Source organism: Heterobasidion irregulare (assembly GCF_000320585.1).
Source record: "Heterobasidion irregulare TC 32-1 unplaced genomic scaffold scaffold_09, whole genome shotgun sequence".
Taxonomy (NCBI): Eukaryota; Fungi; Basidiomycota; class Agaricomycetes; order Russulales; family Bondarzewiaceae; genus Heterobasidion; species Heterobasidion irregulare.
This window is the reverse complement of record NW_009258205.1, coordinates 136891-157546: the sequence shown is the minus strand read 5'-3', so window position 1 is coordinate 157546 and position 20656 is coordinate 136891. Positions and strand designations below refer to the sequence as shown.

The following is a 20656-nucleotide window of genomic DNA, read 5'->3' as shown; positions in this document are numbered from 1 at the left end:
GTCGATGCTGTGCCAACATCCATTACACGAATATACCGTATACTGCGCTCCGAGTACATTATATATCAGGATAAGCCCTTCCCCAAAGATGATCTAAGAAACCGGATGCCGCTCCAACTCCTCTCTAAAGTACTTTTCAACCGCCTCGGTCCAGTCCACCCCCTCCCCATCGCCAAGCTTCGTTTCAGGCGTGCGCGCCTTGGTGCGTTTGTGCTTCCTCTTTTCCCCTCCGATGCCTCCCTCGAACTTATTCCCCGTCACCTGTTGCGCTAGGTGCTTCACCTCCGCAAACTCGTTCGTCGCCTGCGCCTGCAAAAACGCCGCGCTCTCGGCGCGGTACTGCAAGCAGTCCGGCTGTGGGTAGTTACTCGAGAATTCGTTGGCCTCTGCCTGCACAAACTCCTTCATCGGGCGTCCGCCGCGCAACAGCGACCCTCCGTTCGTCAAGTCGAGCGTCTTCTGGATGTCCAAGCACTCCCCGGGCGGTATCGGGTCGGGCTGCGACGGGGTCACGCACGGCATGTCCGTCTCCTTGCGCAGGACGTGGTCGACGTCCACGGCGGAGAAGAACGCCACGCCCTGCGGCAGGTCGTCCATCCCCAGCTTGTACGCAAACTGGCTGCGCGTCCACAAGTTCGCGATCTGCAACGCCAGAGCCGCGCGATACCGGTCCTCCTCCTTCACGAGGTACCGCAGCTCGTCGTGCACCGAGATGAGGTAACGCGCCTCGATGTCGTACGTCGCGATCAGGTGCTCCATCGCCACGATGAGCAGGTGCAGATAATCGACGCCAGAAGACTGGACGACCCAGTTGATCCGCGACGGCATGTAGTCCGAGCCAAATTCCGCCGGCAAGTACTCCTTCGACAGCGCGTAGGTCACACCGCACCCCAGCGCCGGGGTCTGGGGCCGATCGGAGAGCGCGATCTCCTCCAGCTTGTTGAACACGAAGCTCTCCGTCCCGCCGAACCAGAACTTGCGCCCGAAGATGTCCCCGCGGTGCGTGTTCTTGCCCTTGGTCGACGCGTACAGCTGCTCCGCGAGCTTCTGCGCCTCGTCGGGCAACATGCTGGCGTTCGCCTGCAGAAGCAGCAGCACGGCGTGGCGCATGCCCGCGCCGTAGATCCGCGAGTAGTTGAAGACCTTTGCCTGGTCGCGCGAGATCCCCAGGATGCCCGCGGTCTTGGAATGCAAATCTGTCCCGGCAGCCTTTGTGCCCTCCAACGTCATCCACCCGATCGCAGTCGCACCATGCAGGCCGAACTGAGCATCGCCCATCACACTGGAGATCCAGAGCTCCTCGGAGTCCACGTCCGCACCGACGATGGCGTACCCGTCCGGCGCACGGACCATGGCCTTTAGCTCCGAGCCTACGCGGTTCTTCTTCGCGTTGCTGGCGGTGAGCCAGGTCTTCTCGATGGCGCGGCGGGTGACGGCGCCCATGGTGATCACCTGCGGGACGATGATGCCCCACTTCTTTTCGGCGTCGGCATCGTCGGAGCTCTGCGCGGGAGCTTGGCCCATGCCCATCTCCATCGTCTGCGCCTTGTGCCAGACGACCATCTGGTTCAGCACCCGATCGCGCGCGCTGATCCAGTAGCTGCACTGCGCGTTCATGTCGAGGGCGTCCTTCGCTTCCGTCCCCGGGCTCGTGAGCGTCCCATCCTGCGAAAACTTGATGAACGCCTTGGCGAGCGGATTCCCGACATTCGCGCTCTCGCCATCCTTGTGCGGGAGCTTGTAGAACACAAATCCGTCCTGGAGAGCCATGTTCTGCAGAACGTCGTCCGCAGCGTCATGAAAGTCAACGGACGCCGACCTGGTGACATAGTGAGCGCTCTTCGGGACACGGAAGGTCCAGCCATGCTCGCGGGAGTGGAAGAGAGGCCACCCTTGCCAAGAAAGTTTGAGGAGGATGGGGGAAATGCGACTGCGGGAGGTGATATCGATCGTGCCCGGAGGGGTGTCCTTCTTCGGCTTTGTCAAGTCCCAGTACCATTTTGGCCACATGACAGCGGGACGTTTAGGGGGTTTGGCCTTTGGCTTCGGTTGAGAAGGGATGTCAACGGAGGTATGGCTGGAAACAGTCCAGTCAAGCTGTTTCAACCAAGGATCGCTATCGCGCGATGACTGCGGTGTTTTGCAGATCCTCTCAGCCAGACTCAAGATACACTCGAAGACAGCGTTGGAGGTGTCTCCTTGGGATATAGCAAGCGCTAAATCGACGTCGACTGAATGCATCTTGCCTTGTTTCAGCAAGGGAACGCCGTGGGAAGGTCCTAGAACGAGGGAGGTTTTGCTTTTTCCGGCTGTGGGTAAACGCAGGACCTCGCCATCTACCACGTAATGCCATCTCTCGGCTGACGTGTATTGAAGTGGGCGTCCTTCGAAAGACAATTGGAGTAGCAGAGGCAGGATCCGCGACACGACCGTCTTGTTGAAAGGGCCCGACGTCAAGAGTTCACTGTACCAAGTAGGATATTGCAAGATGGAGGGTGCGGTATCAGCCGAGCCGGGAGCCAAAGAAGACGACGCTTGTTGTAGCTCCTGGGTATCAAATAGTCAACGACCACGCAACGTCAAAATAACCTATGACTAACGCACCTGCTCAGGGCTGAGGATACCTCTGGACACGCCAGCGATCTTCGGCGTCCAGTCAAGCTGAGACAGCCAGACGTCGTCTTTCCATCCTCCGGTCTCCATGAGGCCCTTCGCCTCGGTGGCAAGATCAATCAACCTGGTCTTGACCTTGTCCTCCAAATCTCGGTAAGTGCGCTCGGCATCTCTCAGATACTTCTCCCAGCTCTCGTTGACCGTCAGAAAGCTGGATCCCATCGTAAGGATGCCAGCGAACGACACAGGGCTTGGACAGACAGTGAGGAATTCGGGGAGGACATGTGAGTAGACAGAGTGAGTGACGAAAACGTCCTCGGCACAATAGTGCAGGTAGTCCTGAATGCCCTGGCGGATCGTCTCCGGATTCTGAGTCATGAAGTCGTTCCGAATTTCTTTGTCCATCTCGATATCGCAGTGCAATTTCGCGACGTCAGCGAGCGAGTTGGCGGAGGTGATGTCCTCCCAGCGCTTAGAAGCCATCTCTTCGTCACCGTCGGCTGACTCGTCGCTCGCAGACGGGGCGTCCAACATCTGAGAGAGACTGTCCTGCATGGCGAGGCGGAGCTTCTGGAGCTCCCCTCGCTTCTTTTCGTCCTCTTCGTGTCCGATCCTGAATTCCGTCTCGCGGAGCAACGCCACGACGGCCTCGTACGCCTCCTCTTTCCGCTCGCGTTCCTTCAGCTTGGACTTGCGATATTTCATCCACGCCGGGCGTTGGTGAGACGAGATGCCCTTCACGGCGACGTGTAATGCCATCGTGTCGAGGAACCGGTTCTGTGAGCCTTGAATGTGGTACTCGTCCTTGATCCGGGCGCGATCGTAAGATACGTTGTGACCGACTATGACACGAGGAACAGTGGTGTCACCGAAAGGAATAAGATGCTGCTGCTCGGTAGTCTCGCCCAACAGCCATGGTGATATCCAAGCATACCATCCGTTACGTGAGGCAGCGCACGCCATGATCGCATAGGGGTGGTAATTGGGCATCGTCTCCACGTCGAAGACTATCATGTCCTCAGGCTGCCCGTCGTGGATGGGAAAGTCGACGTGCTCGCTGTAGCTGGAGCCGTCTGCGTGATAGTAGTATTTGGTCCACCCCGACTGGATCTCCCACTGGTCTGGACGAGGCGGGAGTGTTGACGCAGCGAGCGTGACAGCAAGCTCGAGCCAGGGATGCGCGGCGCGATCGCCGATTCGGTGGAAGTGTTCATCAATGGTGGAGCCTTGTAAGGGAGGGAGGTCGAAGTTCGTGTCTGGGAGGACGGAGCCTTGCGAGGGGTCCAGCCCATGCATCTCGAGATGCCCCTGTGCGATACGGACGTAGCGTGGGTCCGGCGGGGGGAACGACACGTTCTTGAAGATCTGGGCATGCAGCCGACGCGAAAGCATCTGCACGCCTAGCTCATTTCGTTTCACTAGGAGGAAATTGAGACATGACATGACACGGTACTATGCTCAGGAGAACGCACCATAATTATCTATAGGTATCACGGGTCTGGATTGCGTTGGGGCTAGTTTGACACGTTCGACTCGTACATTCTGTAGGTTCTGCGGTCTCTGAGAAGGATACAGAGACGGCTTCAGCTGCAGCGACCGCTGTGTCTGGGAGGTATGTAACGGGCGAAACGAGCATCTCTGTCTGAAAGAAGATATTGACATGCGGGAAAAGTGGACATTCGAACCAAGGCCGACGCGTAGCAGCGTAGGCAAAGCAAGAAGCTCCAATGCTGCGCGCGGGGCTGAGGAAGGGCGAGTGTGTTTGCGAGCTCGTCGACCGATCGCGTCAACTTCCTCCAACCAGCAAAAACAACGACACTCTACTGATTGGTCATCTCTGCTTACTCTCCACATTCTACAAATAGCACATAGCAGTACAGTAGTCTGATGGTACACGTTCTGATAGCTCTTGCAAGCATCTAGCCATACAAGATGCGCAGCCAACCTTGCTCGAATGGGGCAAGTCAATGTGAGGATCGATGATACGTGATATGGCAAGGCGAGCTTCGATGCAAGACTCAGCATCAGCCAGACACAGGTTATTGGATTGCGGTTCCGAACGTTGGATTGAACCCTTAGATCTCAAAGCCAAGAGGAGATATCACCTGCATCTCAGGATGGCTAGCCTGGGCAGAATCTGTTGCGGGTGAAACAAGGGTCGTGTTCTTCGTCGCGACGGTTGAACCGGTTCGCAGATGACCCCCACGCCAAAGAAACTGGGCCAGCGACCGACCTGGTATCTTGAATAGGTCGCGCACGTTGCAGTCAGGTTTGCCATGGCACCTGAGGTTACTGACGGATCATTCAGCCTGACGCACCTCGCTACGACCAGCTTCTACGTAAATCATTTGCCTCGATGTGCCAAAGAAAGCAACTTGAGGGGGTCCTAGGCTAGTAGCGGTACATCCTACTATCAGCCCATGCACTCAGCTAGTTACGCTAAAGGTTTGCATACCAAGAATAAATTGCCAGATTCTGGTAAGTACAACCATATTTCACCTCAGCGGTGCGATTCAGATGTGAAATTAGGAAGAAGTGTCGCTTAATCGGTGTATAGTGTGTGTAGTGCATAGTCCGAGTCCTTCTGTACAAGAGATAAACGAGTGTAAGTAGCTGAGAAGAAAGATCCTTAAAAGATGATAACCCAGAATATCAAGGGGTTCGGATAAATATAGTCCTGTTCAAGGAGCGCTGCACGCTACTCCTCCCGAATGGCCTGAGAATACGAATACGGAACAACGCCTGCACCCTCCATGTTGACCGTCAGAGTCGACCGATACGGCGGCAAGTCTGGATCATCATCGCCATCGAATGGAATCATGGGCATTGGTAGAGAGCGCACTCGTTGGTGACCAGGTGCGAGTTGGAGCCGGTAAAGCGGAAGCCCACTGGCGCGCCCACGAGCAAGGCTTTCGCGCGTCCGGCTGCTTGGGCTCTCGCGTGTGCGCCACTCCGACTTTCCAGCAGCGACCATGATGGAGGTGAGGAGCAATTCATCGATGATCGCCGCCCCAGCGGGGTAAATGGAGAGCTCCGATTTGATAAGCCCGAGCTGCGGCGGCACAAACCTTGCCAGAAGCGTATCAGATGTTGATTGCGTCGGGCTACACAGTGCAGTAGCAGTAGACGAGGCGGATTGAGCGACTAAACGACAGTGCCATTCGCGCATGCCGGGGTACCCAGATGTCTCATGCATGAAACCGATGGTTTCGCCGCTCTTCCACTTGCAGCGCTGTCTGGCGGCTTCAAACGTGTGTGAACTAGACATGCGATCGATGAGGCGACAGCAGCGAGGAGAGCATCTAAGGATTACTCACACTCCTCCGAGTATACCCTTCGACTTTCGAACGAAGTCTTCACATGGGACGGTCTGTCCATGCAGAGTGACCAGTTGACCCCCCCTCGCACCCCCGTTCCATCGTATTTCCCCTACATCCTCGATCCCATCTCTTCCCCCGAAGCGATAGAGAGTGGTCACGCCTGCTCGAGTGATCGTGGCAAACACTGGCCTGCTAGTAGCTGTATCAACATATGTCGTATCCATGACCGTCGTGCTGGAGAGTTTCAAATGATAGCTCGGTGGCCCAACGCCTGACGGAGGGACAGACATGGTGAAAGGCAGCAGGGTTGGCTACCGGGAATGCTTGATAGAGCGCTCAATAGCCCTCAAGCATCACAGCAGGTCTAGTTCCTCTTATAGACCTGCATTCCTGAGCCTCAGTTGGGAATCGAAAAATAGATTCGTGCCCTGAGACATCAGTTAAGCACATACCGCGGGTTCGAGGTGCACGCAAGTTGCCGACCTGCACGGATCAGCCCTTGTCTTGGATCTCCCGTCTCGTATGGTTAGGATGGTAAAGCTGAGATTGACCAGTAGTTGACTGTTCAAAACCAAGCACTAAGATCCATGACATCGGGCACAGCATCATGAGGAGATTGCTGAGAGTCAGGCACGTAACGGGTCTTGCTGACAAAGCCCCGAATCACAGAAGAACGTCTAACCCCCACTACTTACTGTCCACGGACTATTGGACGGATTATGAGGCTTGAAGGTTTGGTACCTGCTGGTACCTTTCATACGTGTGATGCATTCGATGTAGGTACCTCAAGCAGCTCACACACGAAGCACTGCAGCTCGGCGTACTTTACCAACCCAACTGTTCGAGAGTCCAGCCCATCACTTTGCCATTCTCATTAGTTGGGAGAGGCTGCCTCAGATTACGGTTCAATGCCGTGATATTTTCTATATCTGCCCATTCCAAGGTAGCGGGCTAGTTTATTTCAGATCAATCAGCATCGCCTGGAGTTATAACTGAAGACTTCGACGATGAACATCTCACCTTCAAGTTCTCTTGTTGCCTCTCGGTATTCTTGCTGGCAGTCACCACCGCAACCCCTCGAGCTAAATGCCATCCCAATGTGATCTGATTGGCTGTAGAGTGATACTTGGTCGCTAATTCGAGTATTGTCGGGTGCTCTCTAACGGCCGCGTAGCCTATGTGCAGGTTCATGAGTTGTCTCTTTTGGCACATGGTATGAAACAGTACCGCTGGGCGTGTATGCCGCAACACGAATGCCTTTGGATTCGGAGTAAGCGACAAGATCATTCTGCGTGAGCAGCGGGTTCAATCTGATGCAAAGATGTTAGCCCGCTCCGATGATGTAAACGGCATGCATACTCGACTTGATTGACAGCTGGCACCACTTTTGCAGTCTGTAGCAGTCGCTCGAGGCTATTTTATGGTTAACACCTGGCGTGAAACCAATAGGCGGCCAAGTCACGTACTGCTTGATAGAGAAATTACTGACCCCGATCGCTTTTGCTTTGCCACTCGCCAGAACCTGCTCCATGGCCGCCCATGTCTCTACGAAGGTCGGGAATTCAACAACTTCCAGGTCTCCGCTAGCCGTCCTCGGCATCGAATTATCGTCTAGAAGGAAGGTCAGCCGAGCCACCCTCTGAATATGAATGGTTGGATAGATACCAGAGTAGAATTTCATAGCTTGAGGCCAGTGGATAAGGTACTAGGAGTAGAAAAATCGTCAGGAAAGCCTGCCTTACAAAGGGAGGCTAGGTGCTACCAAATCCACATAGTCAAGCCCAAGGTTGGTGAGGCTCTGATTAATGGATTCTGCGACCTTGCCACAGTGATGCCAGCTGTTTCAATCATGTTACATGCAGGAAATTATAGATCGAAGAAGGCAGACAGACGAACGGAAGCTTCGTGGTGACGAATATGTCCTCGCGAGGAATCCCAGATTCTCGAATTGCGGCGCCGACAGAGACCTCTGTACCTGAAAACATATATATCAGATATGGTCCGCTCTAAAGCATTTGTGCCGTACCGTAGAACCATGCGGTGTCGAGGTGTCTGTAGCCAGCCTGTTGGGTAGTTAATATGAGGGGAGGGGGGTCCATGAACCGAGCAACTTACTTGCAATGCACTGATAATCCACAATTTGGCGGCCAAGCGTTCTTCCTTCGTCAAACCAGCCCATGTTCCAAAGGCTGACGACAGATATAGACTTGAGATATTCATAGCTGGACATGAGTTCCTTACCGATAGCGGGCATAGATGCACCGGTGTTCAGCTTGAAGTGAGTTTGACTGGCCATGATGGATGGATGACTCTATCAGTGAATGCTAAGGTGAGCTGGCAGGATCAAAAGAGCCTTCCCTCTCGCACGGCCTTTTATGAATCTTGAGTCTCGACACTGGGCTCTGTAATCCTTTGGGGTAACGGCGCCCGACTTATGGCAGCTTATGTCGTACACTGTTCACAGGCACATCGGCGCAAATGTGGTGCTGACGAATAATTTGAAGGAAGAACATATGGTGGGTTTCCCTCGCTAGTCCTAGTCCTGGTCGGCTACATCAAGAGTAATACCGCGTGAGTACTCATTGAAAATCGACCATGATTGTCGCGAGCACCCAAAAAGTTTATACAGCAAATCATACGCAGCCACTCTGAGGAGTTGACGGTCCTTGCTTATTCAACGGGAAACAGCTTTAAACTTTAAGCCTTGAGTCCAGGACGAGCCCTATCAGCGGCTCGTCCGAAATTTGGGATATATGACATGGAAAGCTTGGATACATGGCGAGAGCTATGCATGTTGGAAGAGTGTCAGTGGAACGCCTGCCCTAAACATAGTCCCGTGACCCCCCAGTACGCGTCACTCGCGTAAGTTGGGGACAGTGCTGCCATTATCCCTCTTGTTGTTGTCAACATGTCATTTATCAGCCGCTGGTTCAAGAAGGTGAGCAGTGGTGGATTTTGGACATTGACAACCGCCTAAGGTCCACACATCATGTGCACAGACTGAACCAGAAGACTACGAGCAAATTCTTGCATCTCTCGCTCTTGACATTCAAAAGCGTCAAACTCGCCTATCCGAAATCCGTTTGCGGGAACGCCGATCCACACTCCTTGTAACACTATGGGCGCTGGGGCTCTGGGGATTATACGTCAGCTTTTGGTATACCGGCCTATTGCCAAAGTTCAGTGGCTATCATGGTCGGAGTACCATATATGCCAGTACGCAGTTCAAGAAGACTGTGATGGGCACACCAGTATTCTTGGGACCTATAGTGTGCGTCGCATGTTACATTTTCCTCCTGCATGTCTGAATGTCATCGTAGCATCTTATTTACACGCCGCATCGTGCAACTGTATTACACACGCATAGGCGACGCGGAAGGTGCGCCATATGCCTAACATCAACCTCATGTACTTATACATACCTTCAGAGCAGACTTTGCAGGCACTCTACAAAGAACAACGGACGAAAGTTGAGGATATTAAAAAGAAGACAAACTACTACAGCACTCGCAACCTCATCGAGCGCTATGATGGAAGTTCCGTCCCCAATTCACCGTTACGTGGCAGACCTATTCCAGGTCCTCAATCACAACTCCCTGTCACTCCCCAGAGGTCATTCTCACAGTCCAATCGTCAACTCCCCCAAGGGCCAATATCGCTCGAGTTGCAGACTCAATTAGCTCGTACGACTGTCCTGATATCCATGTTTGAATCTACCATTGATTCGGATTTTACAGCGACACCGCAACAACCGATGGCACCTCCGCGCAAGCAGTGGTTTGATAAACTTGCGGACGCCTTGCTGGGAGATGATGAGTCTTCCACCAATATAGCTGCGTCTCGCTATGCCCTTATCTGCCAGAAGTGTTTTGCCCACAACGGATTAATTAAGGAAAGTATGTGGGAGGATGCCCGTATGTCTTTGTTTCTGTATGTTGTGCGAACGATGCTGGAATTGTTATACGCGTGGAAAACAGAATATCTCTGCCCTAAGTGCGGGCATTTCAATCCATCAGCACGCTCTCTCAAGCACGGTTTATCTCCACAAACGCCGCATTCTGCTTCATCTCCTGTACGACAAACTCGCTTGGGATCTCTCAGTCATGCAACTCCCACGGCTAAGGGACGCACCCCTTCGTCTTCGAGACCCTCAATCTCCGCGGACCATGGCGATTCCATCGACCACGAGGATGCAGGAGACTTCGCCGCGGAAGGCAACAGCTCACGTATGGACATTGACTCTTGAAGAGTCGTTTACTCCCTGTCGTTTATCTCCTATGATATACTGTAGGTAACCTTGGGTTTCCCCTCATTTTTTCAAGTCTCCATGTTGTATCAAGGCTTTCGATAGTATGAATATAACTAATTTCATAGTTCCTCGTCTGTCCCGAGACCTCGATACATTTCTTCGTCTGTCCAGTTCGAGACCTCGATACATTTCTTGAACGCCTGTACGGTATATTCCGAGGCGTTGAGCATCAAGTAAAACTTCGTTGAAGAGTGATTGCCAAATCACGTGGTGCATCCGGGCCTATCTCTTGAATGTTTGAACCGTTACCCAGCAAGGTTTGCTTTTCATCTTCTAGGTCACTTCCGCCTCAGTAACATGTCGTATCATTCCCTGGAATTGATATGGAGACCCTGAACAGTCTTCGGTCTGTACGGCAAGAGAACACTATGCCCTTCTGTATAGAACTCAATCATATTTTGCGACATGTGTAGTGACCGCCACATTATCATGACCTTGAACCCAATCAATGGATGCACCTAAAAATTCGCCGTTTGCATTTTGAGGACCGTCGCTCGCTCGCCCTTAGGCCTTAGAATCGAGGCACTATGATTAAGATCCTGAGCTATCCTAGGAGCGCCCTTTTTCTCTAGACCAGTCGAGACTATCTCTCCTGGTCTTGTAACTTACTACCAGCAGCGTATGGTTGTGGTGACAGCAGTCTCTAGGTCCTCGTCGCCGACTAAGGGTGTCTTTCGAATCCAAGGTGCGGGAGCGCCGCTGTTTTGTATGTAGTAAATCTTGCGCTTACTCCACTCGTCAAGCACTCCGCCAGATGCTACTTACATATATCACACGATATGAATGGCTCTATCATCCGGAGGCAAATCACGATCAGTGATCTAGGTCCCGCTGAACAACTGCCTAAATAGGAAGGGGTCGTAGTTCACAACTATCTTGAACATCTGTAGGTGGGCTATGCGTTTCGAATGGGCCGGGCTATGCAATTGAATATTCGCCGGAAAGTGTGGCGCGCACAAGAATGGAATCCGACCGGCATTGAAGAAATCCGAGATTTTTGCTTTTTCTTTTAGAAAAAGCACGCGACCGATGGATTGATAGATCATGCTGGTAAATACACGAGGCAGGTTTTACTCCAAGAACGATTGGGGCCGCAGCGCGTTCGGTATTTTCGATGCCAATCGCTCCATGGTAGTTTTTAGCCGTGACTCTGGCTTCGAAAGACCCGCTCACCCGCACCAGAAGTCACGAACCTGCCTGAAGATAAGACACAAGGGAAATCCCTCACCGTTCGCCTGTTCAATCCGCTGGCAGTACGCATGGACAGTCTGAAGTCAGTTGGTTCGTCTTTCGTTTGCGGACTAAACCCCCCGCTTCCTGTCGCTGTTTTTCCTTGGATTACCTAGCTCTCAATTATATTATCAATCATCCGACATTTGGCAACTCACGTCCATAATCGCTTCGAATCGCTTCAGAGGTCGCCTCAGCCCCTTGTCCAGCGATGACAATGTCATTATGCCATGTAATATTTGCCGTACCAAGATCTGGAGGAGATACATTGAGAGCTTGTTCTTGATGATGATGATGATGCGAGCATTATTGAATAGAACAAGGGACAAGTACGTTGCAGCAGAACGCACCGGTGGATAGACCATTGATCGGACTCTGTGATTAGGTGCAGGACATGAAACGGAGCAGCACACCAATATGTGGCTGCGACAGGCATTGCTGTGGAGCCTTGAGAGAAGAGACGGGACCGAGTCGGATGACCGAACTAGCTGACGTTAGCTTTCTCTCCTTCATTCGATAACAAAGTGTCTGTCGTGCATTCTGACTATGAGAGTGGCCTTACCTGGTAAGTGCGCGCATACTTTCGTTAGAAAGATGATGCCCTTCCCACAGATCATGCATCATGTGGCGTGTAGCCAAGATTGAGGTGCATCACCACGGTGATATTGGCTCGTACTCTCAGTTACGCGCTTCTCAGGACAGATTACAGCATCGACTGGACACATTTTGGAGTGAAAGATCATACTGCCGTACCATTAAACTTTATGTCCGGCGGCGACAGTGATTCGAGCATCAGTGCCAACCAATGGCTGACAACTCTGGGCGGTAAGGCTTGCCAGACAACAGCATGACGGCTGATGGGCTGTTCTAACATGCAAATTCAAAATGGAAGCTCGCCGCTGAGAGGTGAACAGGTCACGACGAGAAGATGAAGATGTTCCCTACATGTGGAAGCGCAGACGTGGCTACCGGAGCATCAGCAGCACCAGAGATATCAGCTCCTAGGTTGCAGTGTCCGACATCAGACCAGGGAACTTGAACTAGACCGGGCGCTAGATTCTGGGCGGTAGAGCTCAAGGGGCAAGGTTTGCTCCCAACATGTCCATCCTTGTCTTGGAGCAAGCCGATGCCGTTCACCTGACACGGGCTAAGTGGCCTGGCTCCGGGAAATTCATCGATCGCTTTCATGATAAGCCATCCACAAGGTTGGATGTAGGCAGATGGACAGTATGGGCAGTGGGCAACGTACTCCACGGGTGCGTGTTTACATCTTCTATCCACCTGGCTAGGAAACTATGAAATTGATGAGCAGTGGATCAGGAGTGAAAGTTTACAAACGAGACAGCAGGATCGCTGGTGGTCTCATCCTATCGAAAGCTCCACAACGCGACTCTCGTCTCAAGTTGAGAGCGTCCCCCGTCTCCAACGTCATGGCAATGTACGCTTCAGCAAGCGGGGGCGACTTACCTATTACTCAGGACTCTCGCGGCTTTGGAATCCCCATCCGGACGACCTCATTCGACTAAGTGGCTAGATAGGCCAATATTTCTCGCTACCCGGTTTCGCTCGAATGCAGTGGCTGCCGCCGCCAGGTGACACCAGGAACGGGAACGTCGCTATAGTCAAATCTTGTTGAACTAATTCGGGAGTTCTGGTTCAATCGGGCTCGCTGAAAGCGCATTTGCCACCGGAGTTAGTGTGACGATTTACACCTAAGCGAGAAAGATAGAAGAGCACCTTTCCGGATCAATAGGCCTGACCCGTGTTGACCGCCATAGAGGGCTTGGGAACACGTATGGCGCAAACCAGTTCGATGCTCAATCTGTTCGCATGACATGGCCAGAGGCGCTGGAATTTATGATCAGATTAGAACTAGCCGCTGAAATTCTCTTGACTAATCGAGTTATCAATTTACACGTCATTGAATATAGAGATTGTTCATTCGTACCTCGGGGGAAAGATTTCATCGATTGTGGGCGCACCCTCGAAGCGAAATTAATATGACACGATATACGCTGCACAATTCTATACCTCGTGTAGCTAATTGACCTTTTTGTCTCCAATATGAGTGCATCTTGTCAGATATACTTCTAGTCCGAGTTCAACAGAAACGAGACGCGCAGGGCGAGCCCGAGACACTTCAGTGGATCGTTCATGACCTAATAAGGGTTGAGAATCAGATAGAAGGTCCGAACAAGCACAGAAATGAAAAGAATGCCGTGCGTTCAGTCTCTTGAGGTTATCAAGAAACTCGGGTTGAAAATTTCCCCGAAAGAGGTTGAACCTTGTGGGTTTAGGTTTGAACTTTGCAGCAGCGTGAGCAACGGCTTATATGTGTCAGAGGTCTCGGGGTCTGCTGGTCGCGCATCTAGAAAGGCGAAGTATCCTGACCCCTGCATACCCAGGTCCCGCGCATTGAGAATCGATGACCAGTGGAGTGAGCAGAAAGATGTCCTGATTGGTGCGCCGTGATTTTCTGCTATTTTGGAGCAGCAGTGTCGGAGGGTATGTGGGTGGCGTCAACGTGATTAAAAGGAGAACGGATGGCAACTTGGCACCGAATAGGTCAAGACGAGGTCATCGCGATAGCACGATCCAGTAGAACAAGAGGCACTAAAGATGGAAGAGTCGGGGCTCGATGGTCTCGACATCTAATATCCCATTCATATGTTGAAATGGAATCATCAACTGCCCACGTTGATGTCCTGACGATTTAGTGCAGGGCGGTGAGTTTTCAGTACGATCGGAGTGAGATCTCGCTCGGCTCGTCTGAAGAGCAGGAGGAGATCGTTTTGGAGGACAGGGGAGCCAGATTCGGGCTGCCCAGAGACGGAAGATGGCGAAATAGACAAGACGGAGGCAAATTGTAGACCGGCAGCGGCGAAGGCAACAACGGCGATTACGCAGCCGGTTCGTCGACATGCGCCGGAGGAACTGGTTCGGTCGACATTTACATAACGATTTCCTAGTGGGAAGTCGGAACCACGGTAGCGGTAAGGCGGCGAATCATGTTTTTTTAGTAGAGGTTACGCCAGGCTCCCTTCTGGACAGGGCCTTCCCGAGGACATGGCATCTCGGGGGGGTGTATAAAGCTGTATGTCCTCTAAACATGTCCAACCGATCGTGATCTTCCTCTTTCCCCCGATTCAGCGTTCCCCTCCAGTTGCTGCCGTTTCTGTCCATCGGCCGTATTTCACTTCAACATGCCTGCTGAACGGAAGCGAGGTGCCAAGAAGGAGGAGGGAGAAGGTATGGTTCTACTGCTTTCACCGTGTTTATACACCGAGCTGATGCCCGCTCTAGGAATTCAACTGACTTGGACTGCGCCTGTCGAACCCGCAATGCCGCAGCACATTGCGTTTGCACCGACGATGACACCCGGGACGTTCACGGAGCCTTGCTCTACTCCTGAGCCCGACACAGAGCCATCCTTGTTTCCCTCCACTGTCGGCGTCTCCTCCCCGCGCCGACCAGGGCACGGCAAGAAGAAGGCAGACAACCATATTCCCCGTCCTCCGAACGCGTTCATCCTCTTCCGCTCTTCCTTCATTAAAAGTCAGCATGTTTCGTCCGAGGTCGAGACGAATCACAGCACGCTCTCAAAGATCATCGGCATCACCTGGCAGAACATGCCTCACGAGGAGCGTCAGTTCTGGCATAGCAAGGCCAAGGTCGCGCAGGCCGAGCATAAGCGCAAGTTCCCCGACTACGCCTTCCGCCCGCTTCATCTGAAAGGAAAAGGTACTCCGGATAAACGCAAGGTAAGGGAGGTCGGTCCTAAGGACATCAAGCGTTGCGAGAAGATTGCCGAGCTTCTTGTTGAGGGGAAGAAGGGCGCCGAGCTTGAAGCTGCCATTCAGGAGTTCGACCGTCATCACATTCCACCTATCATAACACGCTTCGAGGCGCCGTTGACAGCCAGAATGTACAGGCGTTCGTCGTCGGAGCCCGCGCCCGATACCGATACCTCTATTCCGGCATTCCTGGTCTCATCCCCCAAAACGTCTTCGCGTCGTCTTCGTGCCGTCAGTTCACAGCCCGGACGTTCGCGCTCCCCATCAGTCAAGCCTGAGGCATCGTTCATTTCTTCTGCTTCGACTCCGCCTGAGGACCTCGGTGATGAGTCCATGCCCCCTCTCGTCCTCCCACCCCTCCCACCTCCCGATTTCTCGAATTATTCGCTCTCTTCAACACCTGAACAATCTTTTGTGCGTCATTCATTTCATGCATCCTCTTCAGACACTGATTGCGCCAAAAACAGATCAATCCATTCATTTACAACGAGGCTACTGCCTCTTACACAGACTCCTGTGATCCTCTTTCGCCACCGCCTGACGGCCTGATTCCCTTCGAGCCGATGTGGACAGCACAACAGATTCATCACCCGTCCAACCAATCTGATGTGTTCGAGATGACCCATCCTTCAATCGACACGTCCGTTTGTAACGAGTGGCCTACATCTCCGTCCCAGTTTTCCAGTCCTCCTAGCACCCCGTACGATTTTGCGAACACCTGCGTCTCACCCATCTCGGTCCAATCAGATACGGACGACCAGTTCTTGGTTACACAGCAGACGATGCGAGCGTTCTCTGGAGATAATTTTGATAACTGTGGAGTACGGCCGCAGTCGATGTTTGGTCCAGGTGACTACGCATCGCCGTATCATCAGTTAGACGCTACAGTTTTCCATTCCAATTTCTCCTTGCCGCCTTCGAAAGGCGCTTTCACTTTTTTGACCTACAACAATCTCCCCGAGAATGCTCACCAGGATGTCAGCTTCTCGGACTACCTCGCGGAACCCCTTCTCCTTCCGAATTTCGCACAATGATGGCGTTTTTACTCGGCTACACTATTCCCACACACGTACCAATTGGAGAACTTTCCCTTATTTGTCTTCCCAGAATCATCCCTCTTGTACTATCGCGCTACCCGTGGGTTTCGGCTCTGTTGTATTAGTGTGTCCCCCAACTCTCACCGTCTGTGCTATCGATCCTGTGCCTCTGTTCTGGATCCTGTTGTTTTCCCGGACCTGTGTCACACACTACCTCGATTTTTTATTATTTTGTATATAGTTATCGCGAGCCATCTGAATGCAAGAATATCGATTCACTGTACCTATTCGAATGTATCGCCCCCATGCGTTCTAACTGATAGCCCTGAGGATTCTACTGGCGTAAAGATACGAGGCATCAGCTGATTGAGGAATACGGAAGGATAGGACCGTGTAGGTGACGAGTTCATGGCAAAAGCCAAGATAGGAAATCAGAGAATGGAAGCACAGGATAAACGCCTCGTAGACATGGGGTTTAGAGTCAATCTAGGGTCCGCATGGCGGCCGCCGGTACTCCAATAAGCACGTAATTGGGCTTCGTCGTTGACAGCGTCTGCGGTGCTGGACGAAGAATAGGAGGAGAATAGGGAGCAGACAGGGCACGAGTCGTCTCGACAAGCAGCGTGATGAGTAGCAAGCATAGTCTCGACAGAGTGGACGGGCGGCAGAGAGATTTGGGATTATGTGGATACTAGCTGAGAAGCCAAGAACGGAGAGCGCCGGGTGGCAAGACTAATAAAGATGGACCCATGATGTGTCGAGCCCAGTGTGTCATCGATGTTCTCTGTAGAAATGGTCCCCTGAAATGAAGGTTCAAACTCTCGTAAAGAAACCAAGAATGAGCGCGTGCGACATGGGAGATGAGTAAATCATGACATATCAGGTCAGAGTGGACGCGGCGATAGTTGGGGTATATCTTACATTATTCCAGCTATTCGTCAAGCACGTCTTCTTCGGATCAAGGGCTGGCGTCGTGGCGACGGTGAGCGTTGTTGGGAGGGAGTACATGCTCACAGCACAAGGAATCGATGCGCCAACTAAGTGTAGCCAACCACATCATGCGCGCCTGCTTGCAATCCGAAACACCCCACAGTGATCATGCTAGAAGATAGTCTAGGATTTGGAAGTAAAGATGCCCAATGAGTTTGTATAAGTTGCCGATTATGACTTTGGGATGACGCACCTGAAATAGCTGAGTGTACCGGAGGACATGTACACCCGAAGACGAGGCAAGCGAGGATCCTTTGGAAAGCTGAGAGAGGGTATCCATATGATCAAGTAAATGAAGGATCTTATATGCCCGAACATCCAGTCTGTGATTCTTTAAGTCCATTCCTCGATTGGATTGCAGCCATTCGCGATCTTACGCAACCCAGAGCAGAAACAAAGGAGAGGAAGGGTATGGAAAAGCAGAGGTCACACGAGTTGACTCCCGAAAAGGAAATCTCTGACGTTGATGGCCGGCATGCGGGACGCCCTGAGATGCCTTTTCTTCGCTTCACTTATAAATCTAAGACATTGATGTTTGTTCAAATCGCTCTCTGTGAACGACATTGGCCCGCGGCTCGACATACAGATCATCTCTAGCTCAGCGACAGGGCCGACGGGTTGCTCGATTCAAGGTACTGTGCTATAAGGATCTTCGACCACAGTAAGCGAGGCTTCTTTCCTCTTGTCTCATTAAAGTCCGACATCACCATCCCTGTTGATGACCGTTTCATGGGCATGATTCATAAGGCTCTCGCTGTTAGGTGATGTTTCCAGCATGCATGTTATATGCTAGAACGACGAATCGCGCACAGGTGTCTCGTATCTCACGAACAGGGATCGCAAGTCGCGATGTTCATTGAAGGTATGCTTCCGCCTTGATGTTCTGACTGGAGCGCTGTTGAAGAGGCCGAGCAGATGAAAGATGATAGACAATGTAAGCCATCTTTGCTCAAGCCTGAATCTGCTGATAGGATTGTACCGTTTACGCTTGTTAGTGCTGATGCATGATCCAAATGCACAGCGCTTCTGGTGAGAACGAGGAACTCGCGGATCATGAAGGATAAGTGCTAAAAGTACCTCAAGCGTGATTTCCTCTGAAATTGGAGGGCCTCAAGAACTTGTTTGGTTGAGTGTTCGCGATTTTAGGATCGCTAGAGTTACTGTACAAGATTTTTTTGACTAAGATTAGGATATTTCTTCGTGGCGATGTAGTGAATATCGCAATACCAGAATATGCAGCCAGTTTTATAGCTTTGTCGAATCAGAGTCGATTGAATTGTCGAACGAGATGCAGCAGGGCAGAGTCACCATACGCGACTCGTCACACGTTGTCACGAATATTTGATTGTGACGCCGTGACTATACATTTCCGTCTTTTCTTAGCTTTTCCTTCCCTCCCTCTAGCAGTTGTAACTGCACCTGCACCAACTGATCCCACAAGTCTCTAAATTTTGCTAGTCAGATCTGTATCTCTCATGTTGCTTCGAAGAGACGACACTCGCGACTATGATGAACTTCGGCCGCTGTCTATTCACTATGAAGGATTAGACAGAGTGGACGGATCGGCACGATTTGGATTCGGTGAGTGCAAACAAACCTGTCTCAACTCGTCAATAACATCATCATCAGGTGAATGCAAAGCTCTTGCGTCTGTCTCAGGGCCGATAGAGGTTCGTCTGAACGCCGAGCAACCGTCAAAGGCTACGTTCGAAGTCTTGCTGCGCCCATTATCCAATGTTCCAGGGACAGAATCGAAATCACTGTCGACTTCGTTACGAACACTGCTTACTCCTTCTCTCCTGCTCTCGCGATACCCTCGTACACTCATCCAGCTAGTCGTACAATCGCTCACACCGAGCATATCCTCCCGCTTCCACCCATCTCTCATCGCCGCCTTCATCAATGTATCCACCCTCACTCTTCTCAACGCCGGCTCCATCCCTATGCGCGGCGTCATATGTGCTGTTTCTGTCGGTCGCTTACGGTCATCCGCATCAGCCACTAGCTCGTCCGCTCTCGTTCTTGATCTGAGTGAACGGGAATTATCGCTCGCCGATGTCTATGGGTGTTTCGCATTCATGTTTTCCGCTGAGCTCACCGGTTCGCCAACCTCAGACGCGATCCCGCCACACGGGATTGTGTGGTCCAATTGGCAAAGCACCACAGGAGCCTTCGACGAGGACGACGTGATGCGCGCGAAGGAGTTGGCAGGGGTTGGAGCTCGAAAAGTATGGGTCGCCATGAAAGAGAGCCTGGGCGCTAAGGCAAACAAAACTGTATCGCATCCAGTCGCTCAGGAGCATCCTAGGGTCGACGATGCTCAGATGGAGATATGATTCGTGCGACGGGTTCTCTGCTCTTTGCCATCGAAGATAGGATCATAGCCAGATGACGCTATGCTTCAGCTGATTTTACATCGCATGTCCATCCGTGCCGATGCCAATATGTGAGTCTCTCGAACTTAAATCACCAGGATTCGCTCATGAAACAAACGAGCAGTTGTGCCTGAGTCTGATGACCGGATGTTGTACGAATCTAGCGCCATATGTTACCACCCTTGGTCTGTATGGCATTGGGCTATATATCGCGATGACCTGTCCATCGTTTGCTATTTTGAGAGGTTCTGAGTGTCGCCCACCGCACTGCGAGTATTCTTGACGTCATTTTTTTCATTACCAGGTACAACTGGCGATTCGCAAGCTTGGTTTCAGCTTCTCTGAGATACGACGCCTACCAGTGCAAAGGTTCCTTATTCGAGGATTGTGTCTTATCAGTAGGTGTATAGTAACCTGGTATGATCACCAATGTGCATATTGTTCTCGCTTTGTGTAGTGGCGTTTTCAACACTTCGTCGACCTCTCCGAGCCTTCTCTCACCTGATCAGTTTGAACCCGCATCGCCAGAGGACACTCAAAGGACACATGTTGCCCGCTCAAGCACGTCATCTCAAGAGATGTCGGTAGTCATTTTCGGCTTCCACCTGGCTCACCTTTCAACAGACATTGGTTAGTATAGCGAACGCCTTCAACGTCGGTCGCTCACGAGGGAAGGCTTCCGACCTGTTCGGGAAACCCATCGTCGCCTCCCGTCTTCCTCTTCACGGTTCGGTTTGGGAGCGTGTAAGGAAGCACTTCCCGGACAGTTCGAACTTGATGCTTCCGGTGCTTTGGGTGTCCTCGTGTTTTGTCGAATCCTTGGAAGAAGAAGTTCAGAAGAGACATATCTGTTCTAGGCGTACCTGGCGCTGGAGAACACTGCGTCTAGTTCGAATCTTGAAGAGGATAGTATGAACTTATATCGCAGGCATCTTGATGGAACAGACGCGATATATCGAGGATCCATCTGGCGCCTAAATCGCAAAGA

The 20656-nt window shown here is 52.0% G+C and overlaps 8 protein-coding genes across 8 annotated transcripts; 5 read left to right on the top strand and 3 right to left on the bottom strand.

Moving 5' to 3' along the window:
• Positions 1-6: 6 nt before the first annotated feature.
• Positions 7-4029, bottom strand: HETIRDRAFT_387780 (uncharacterized protein). The gene is made up of 3 exons (XM_009551465.1): positions 3259-4029; positions 2605-3162; positions 7-2037 (listed from the first exon to the last, which is right to left on the bottom strand). The coding sequence occupies exons 1-3, from the start codon at positions 4003-4005 to the stop codon at positions 94-96; spliced, it is 3249 nt and encodes a 1082-aa protein (XP_009549760.1). The 5' UTR covers positions 4006-4029; the 3' UTR covers positions 7-93.
• Positions 4030-4979: 950 nt separating this feature from the next.
• Positions 4980-6500, bottom strand: HETIRDRAFT_441368 (uncharacterized protein). The gene is made up of 4 exons (XM_009551464.1): positions 6386-6500; positions 5931-6315; positions 5069-5873; positions 4980-5004 (listed from the first exon to the last, which is right to left on the bottom strand). The coding sequence occupies exons 2-3, from the start codon at positions 6221-6223 to the stop codon at positions 5312-5314; spliced, it is 855 nt and encodes a 284-aa protein (XP_009549759.1). The 5' UTR covers positions 6224-6315; positions 6386-6500; the 3' UTR covers positions 4980-5004; positions 5069-5311.
• Positions 6501-6669: 169 nt separating this feature from the next.
• Positions 6670-8292, bottom strand: HETIRDRAFT_435767 (uncharacterized protein). Its single transcript, XM_009551463.1, has 11 exons — positions 8175-8292; positions 8049-8122; positions 7960-7996; positions 7830-7908; positions 7696-7771; positions 7599-7638; positions 7400-7544; positions 7293-7346; positions 7161-7243; positions 6954-7108; positions 6670-6884 (listed from the first exon to the last, which is right to left on the bottom strand). The coding sequence occupies exons 1-11, from the start codon at positions 8227-8229 to the stop codon at positions 6759-6761; spliced, it is 924 nt and encodes a 307-aa protein (XP_009549758.1). The 5' UTR covers positions 8230-8292; the 3' UTR covers positions 6670-6758.
• A 537-nt stretch (positions 8293-8829) lies between these two features.
• Positions 8830-10417, top strand: HETIRDRAFT_441366 (uncharacterized protein). The gene is made up of 6 exons (XM_009551462.1): positions 8830-8871; positions 8933-9204; positions 9254-9312; positions 9362-9616; positions 9671-9847; positions 9911-10417. Exons 1-6 carry the CDS (start codon positions 8842-8844, stop codon positions 10177-10179), a joined length of 1062 nt encoding a protein of 353 aa, XP_009549757.1. The 5' UTR covers positions 8830-8841; the 3' UTR covers positions 10180-10417.
• Positions 10418-12570: 2153 nt separating this feature from the next.
• On the top strand, positions 12571-13944 carry HETIRDRAFT_119819 (uncharacterized protein; the record flags this gene model as incomplete). Its single annotated transcript, XM_009551461.1, has 6 exons — positions 12571-12728; positions 12785-12910; positions 12951-13064; positions 13251-13444; positions 13555-13659; positions 13814-13944. The coding sequence occupies 6 exons, from the start codon at positions 12571-12573 to the stop codon at positions 13942-13944; spliced, it is 828 nt and encodes a 275-aa protein (XP_009549756.1).
• Positions 13945-14600: 656 nt separating this feature from the next.
• On the top strand, positions 14601-16616 carry HETIRDRAFT_478862 (uncharacterized protein). The gene is made up of 3 exons (XM_009551460.1): positions 14601-14721; positions 14776-15680; positions 15734-16616. Exons 1-3 carry the CDS (start codon positions 14676-14678, stop codon positions 16298-16300), a joined length of 1518 nt encoding a protein of 505 aa, XP_009549755.1. The 5' UTR covers positions 14601-14675; the 3' UTR covers positions 16301-16616.
• Positions 16617-18768: 2152 nt separating this feature from the next.
• Positions 18769-19629, top strand: HETIRDRAFT_325345 (uncharacterized protein; the record flags this gene model as incomplete). The annotated part of the gene is made up of 2 exons (XM_009551459.1): positions 18769-18892; positions 18935-19629. The coding sequence occupies 2 exons, from the start codon at positions 18769-18771 to the stop codon at positions 19627-19629; spliced, it is 819 nt and encodes a 272-aa protein (XP_009549754.1).
• Positions 19630-20027: 398 nt separating this feature from the next.
• Positions 20028-20433, top strand: HETIRDRAFT_411092 (uncharacterized protein). Its single transcript, XM_009551458.1, has 2 exons — positions 20028-20282; positions 20336-20433. Exons 1-2 carry the CDS (start codon positions 20088-20090, stop codon positions 20414-20416), a joined length of 276 nt encoding a protein of 91 aa, XP_009549753.1. The 5' UTR covers positions 20028-20087; the 3' UTR covers positions 20417-20433.
• The last annotated feature ends 223 nt before the right edge of the window (positions 20434-20656 follow it).

Excerpts from the sequence above, each read along its gene's own strand:
- HETIRDRAFT_387780 (XM_009551465.1), bottom strand. The coding sequence starts at position 4,005 with ATGCTTTCGCGTCGGCTGCATGCCCAGATCTTCAAGAACGTGTCGTTC. Across the intron at positions 3,163-3,258 it reads AAGAGGAGGCGTACGAGGCC|GACAGTCTCTCTCAGATGTT; the intron begins GTCGTGGCGTTG and ends CTCGCCATGCAG. Across the intron at positions 2,038-2,604 it reads GTATCCTCAGCCCTGAGCAG|GCCAAACCCCCTAAACGTCC; the intron begins GTGCGTTAGTCA and ends CCGAAGCCAAAG.
- HETIRDRAFT_441368 (XM_009551464.1), bottom strand. The coding sequence starts at position 6,223 with ATGTCTGTCCCTCCGTCAGGCGTTGGGCCACCGAGCTATCATTTGAAA. Across the intron at positions 5,874-5,930 it reads AAGGGTATACTCGGAGGAGT|TTCACACACGTTTGAAGCCG; the intron begins GTGAGTAATCCT and ends TCGCATGTCTAG.
- HETIRDRAFT_435767 (XM_009551463.1), bottom strand. The coding sequence starts at position 8,229 with ATGGCCAGTCAAACTCACTTCAAGCTGAACACCGGTGCATCTATGCCC. Across the intron at positions 8,123-8,174 it reads TGCATCTATGCCCGCTATCG|CCTTTGGAACATGGGCTGGT; the intron begins GTAAGGAACTCA and ends ATCTGTCGTCAG. Across the intron at positions 7,109-7,160 it reads TGCGGCATACACGCCCAGCG|GCTACGCGGCCGTTAGAGAG; the intron begins GTACTGTTTCAT and ends ACCTGCACATAG.
- HETIRDRAFT_441366 (XM_009551462.1), top strand. The coding sequence starts at position 8,842 with ATGTCATTTATCAGCCGCTGGTTCAAGAAG. Across the intron at positions 9,617-9,670 it reads GTTGCAGACTCAATTAGCTC|CGACACCGCAACAACCGATG; the intron begins GTACGACTGTCC and ends CGGATTTTACAG. Across the intron at positions 9,848-9,910 it reads AAGTATGTGGGAGGATGCCC|AATATCTCTGCCCTAAGTGC; the intron begins GTATGTCTTTGT and ends CGTGGAAAACAG.
- HETIRDRAFT_478862 (XM_009551460.1), top strand. The coding sequence starts at position 14,676 with ATGCCTGCTGAACGGAAGCGAGGTGCCAAGAAGGAGGAGGGAGAAG. Across the intron at positions 14,722-14,775 it reads CAAGAAGGAGGAGGGAGAAG|GAATTCAACTGACTTGGACT; the intron begins GTATGGTTCTAC and ends TGCCCGCTCTAG. Across the intron at positions 15,681-15,733 it reads CAACACCTGAACAATCTTTT|ATCAATCCATTCATTTACAA; the intron begins GTGCGTCATTCA and ends CGCCAAAAACAG.
- HETIRDRAFT_411092 (XM_009551458.1), top strand. The coding sequence starts at position 20,088 with ATGATCACCAATGTGCATATTGTTCTCGCTTTGTGTAGTGGCGTTTTC. Across the intron at positions 20,283-20,335 it reads TCGGCTTCCACCTGGCTCAC|GAGGGAAGGCTTCCGACCTG; the intron begins CTTTCAACAGAC and ends TCGGTCGCTCAC.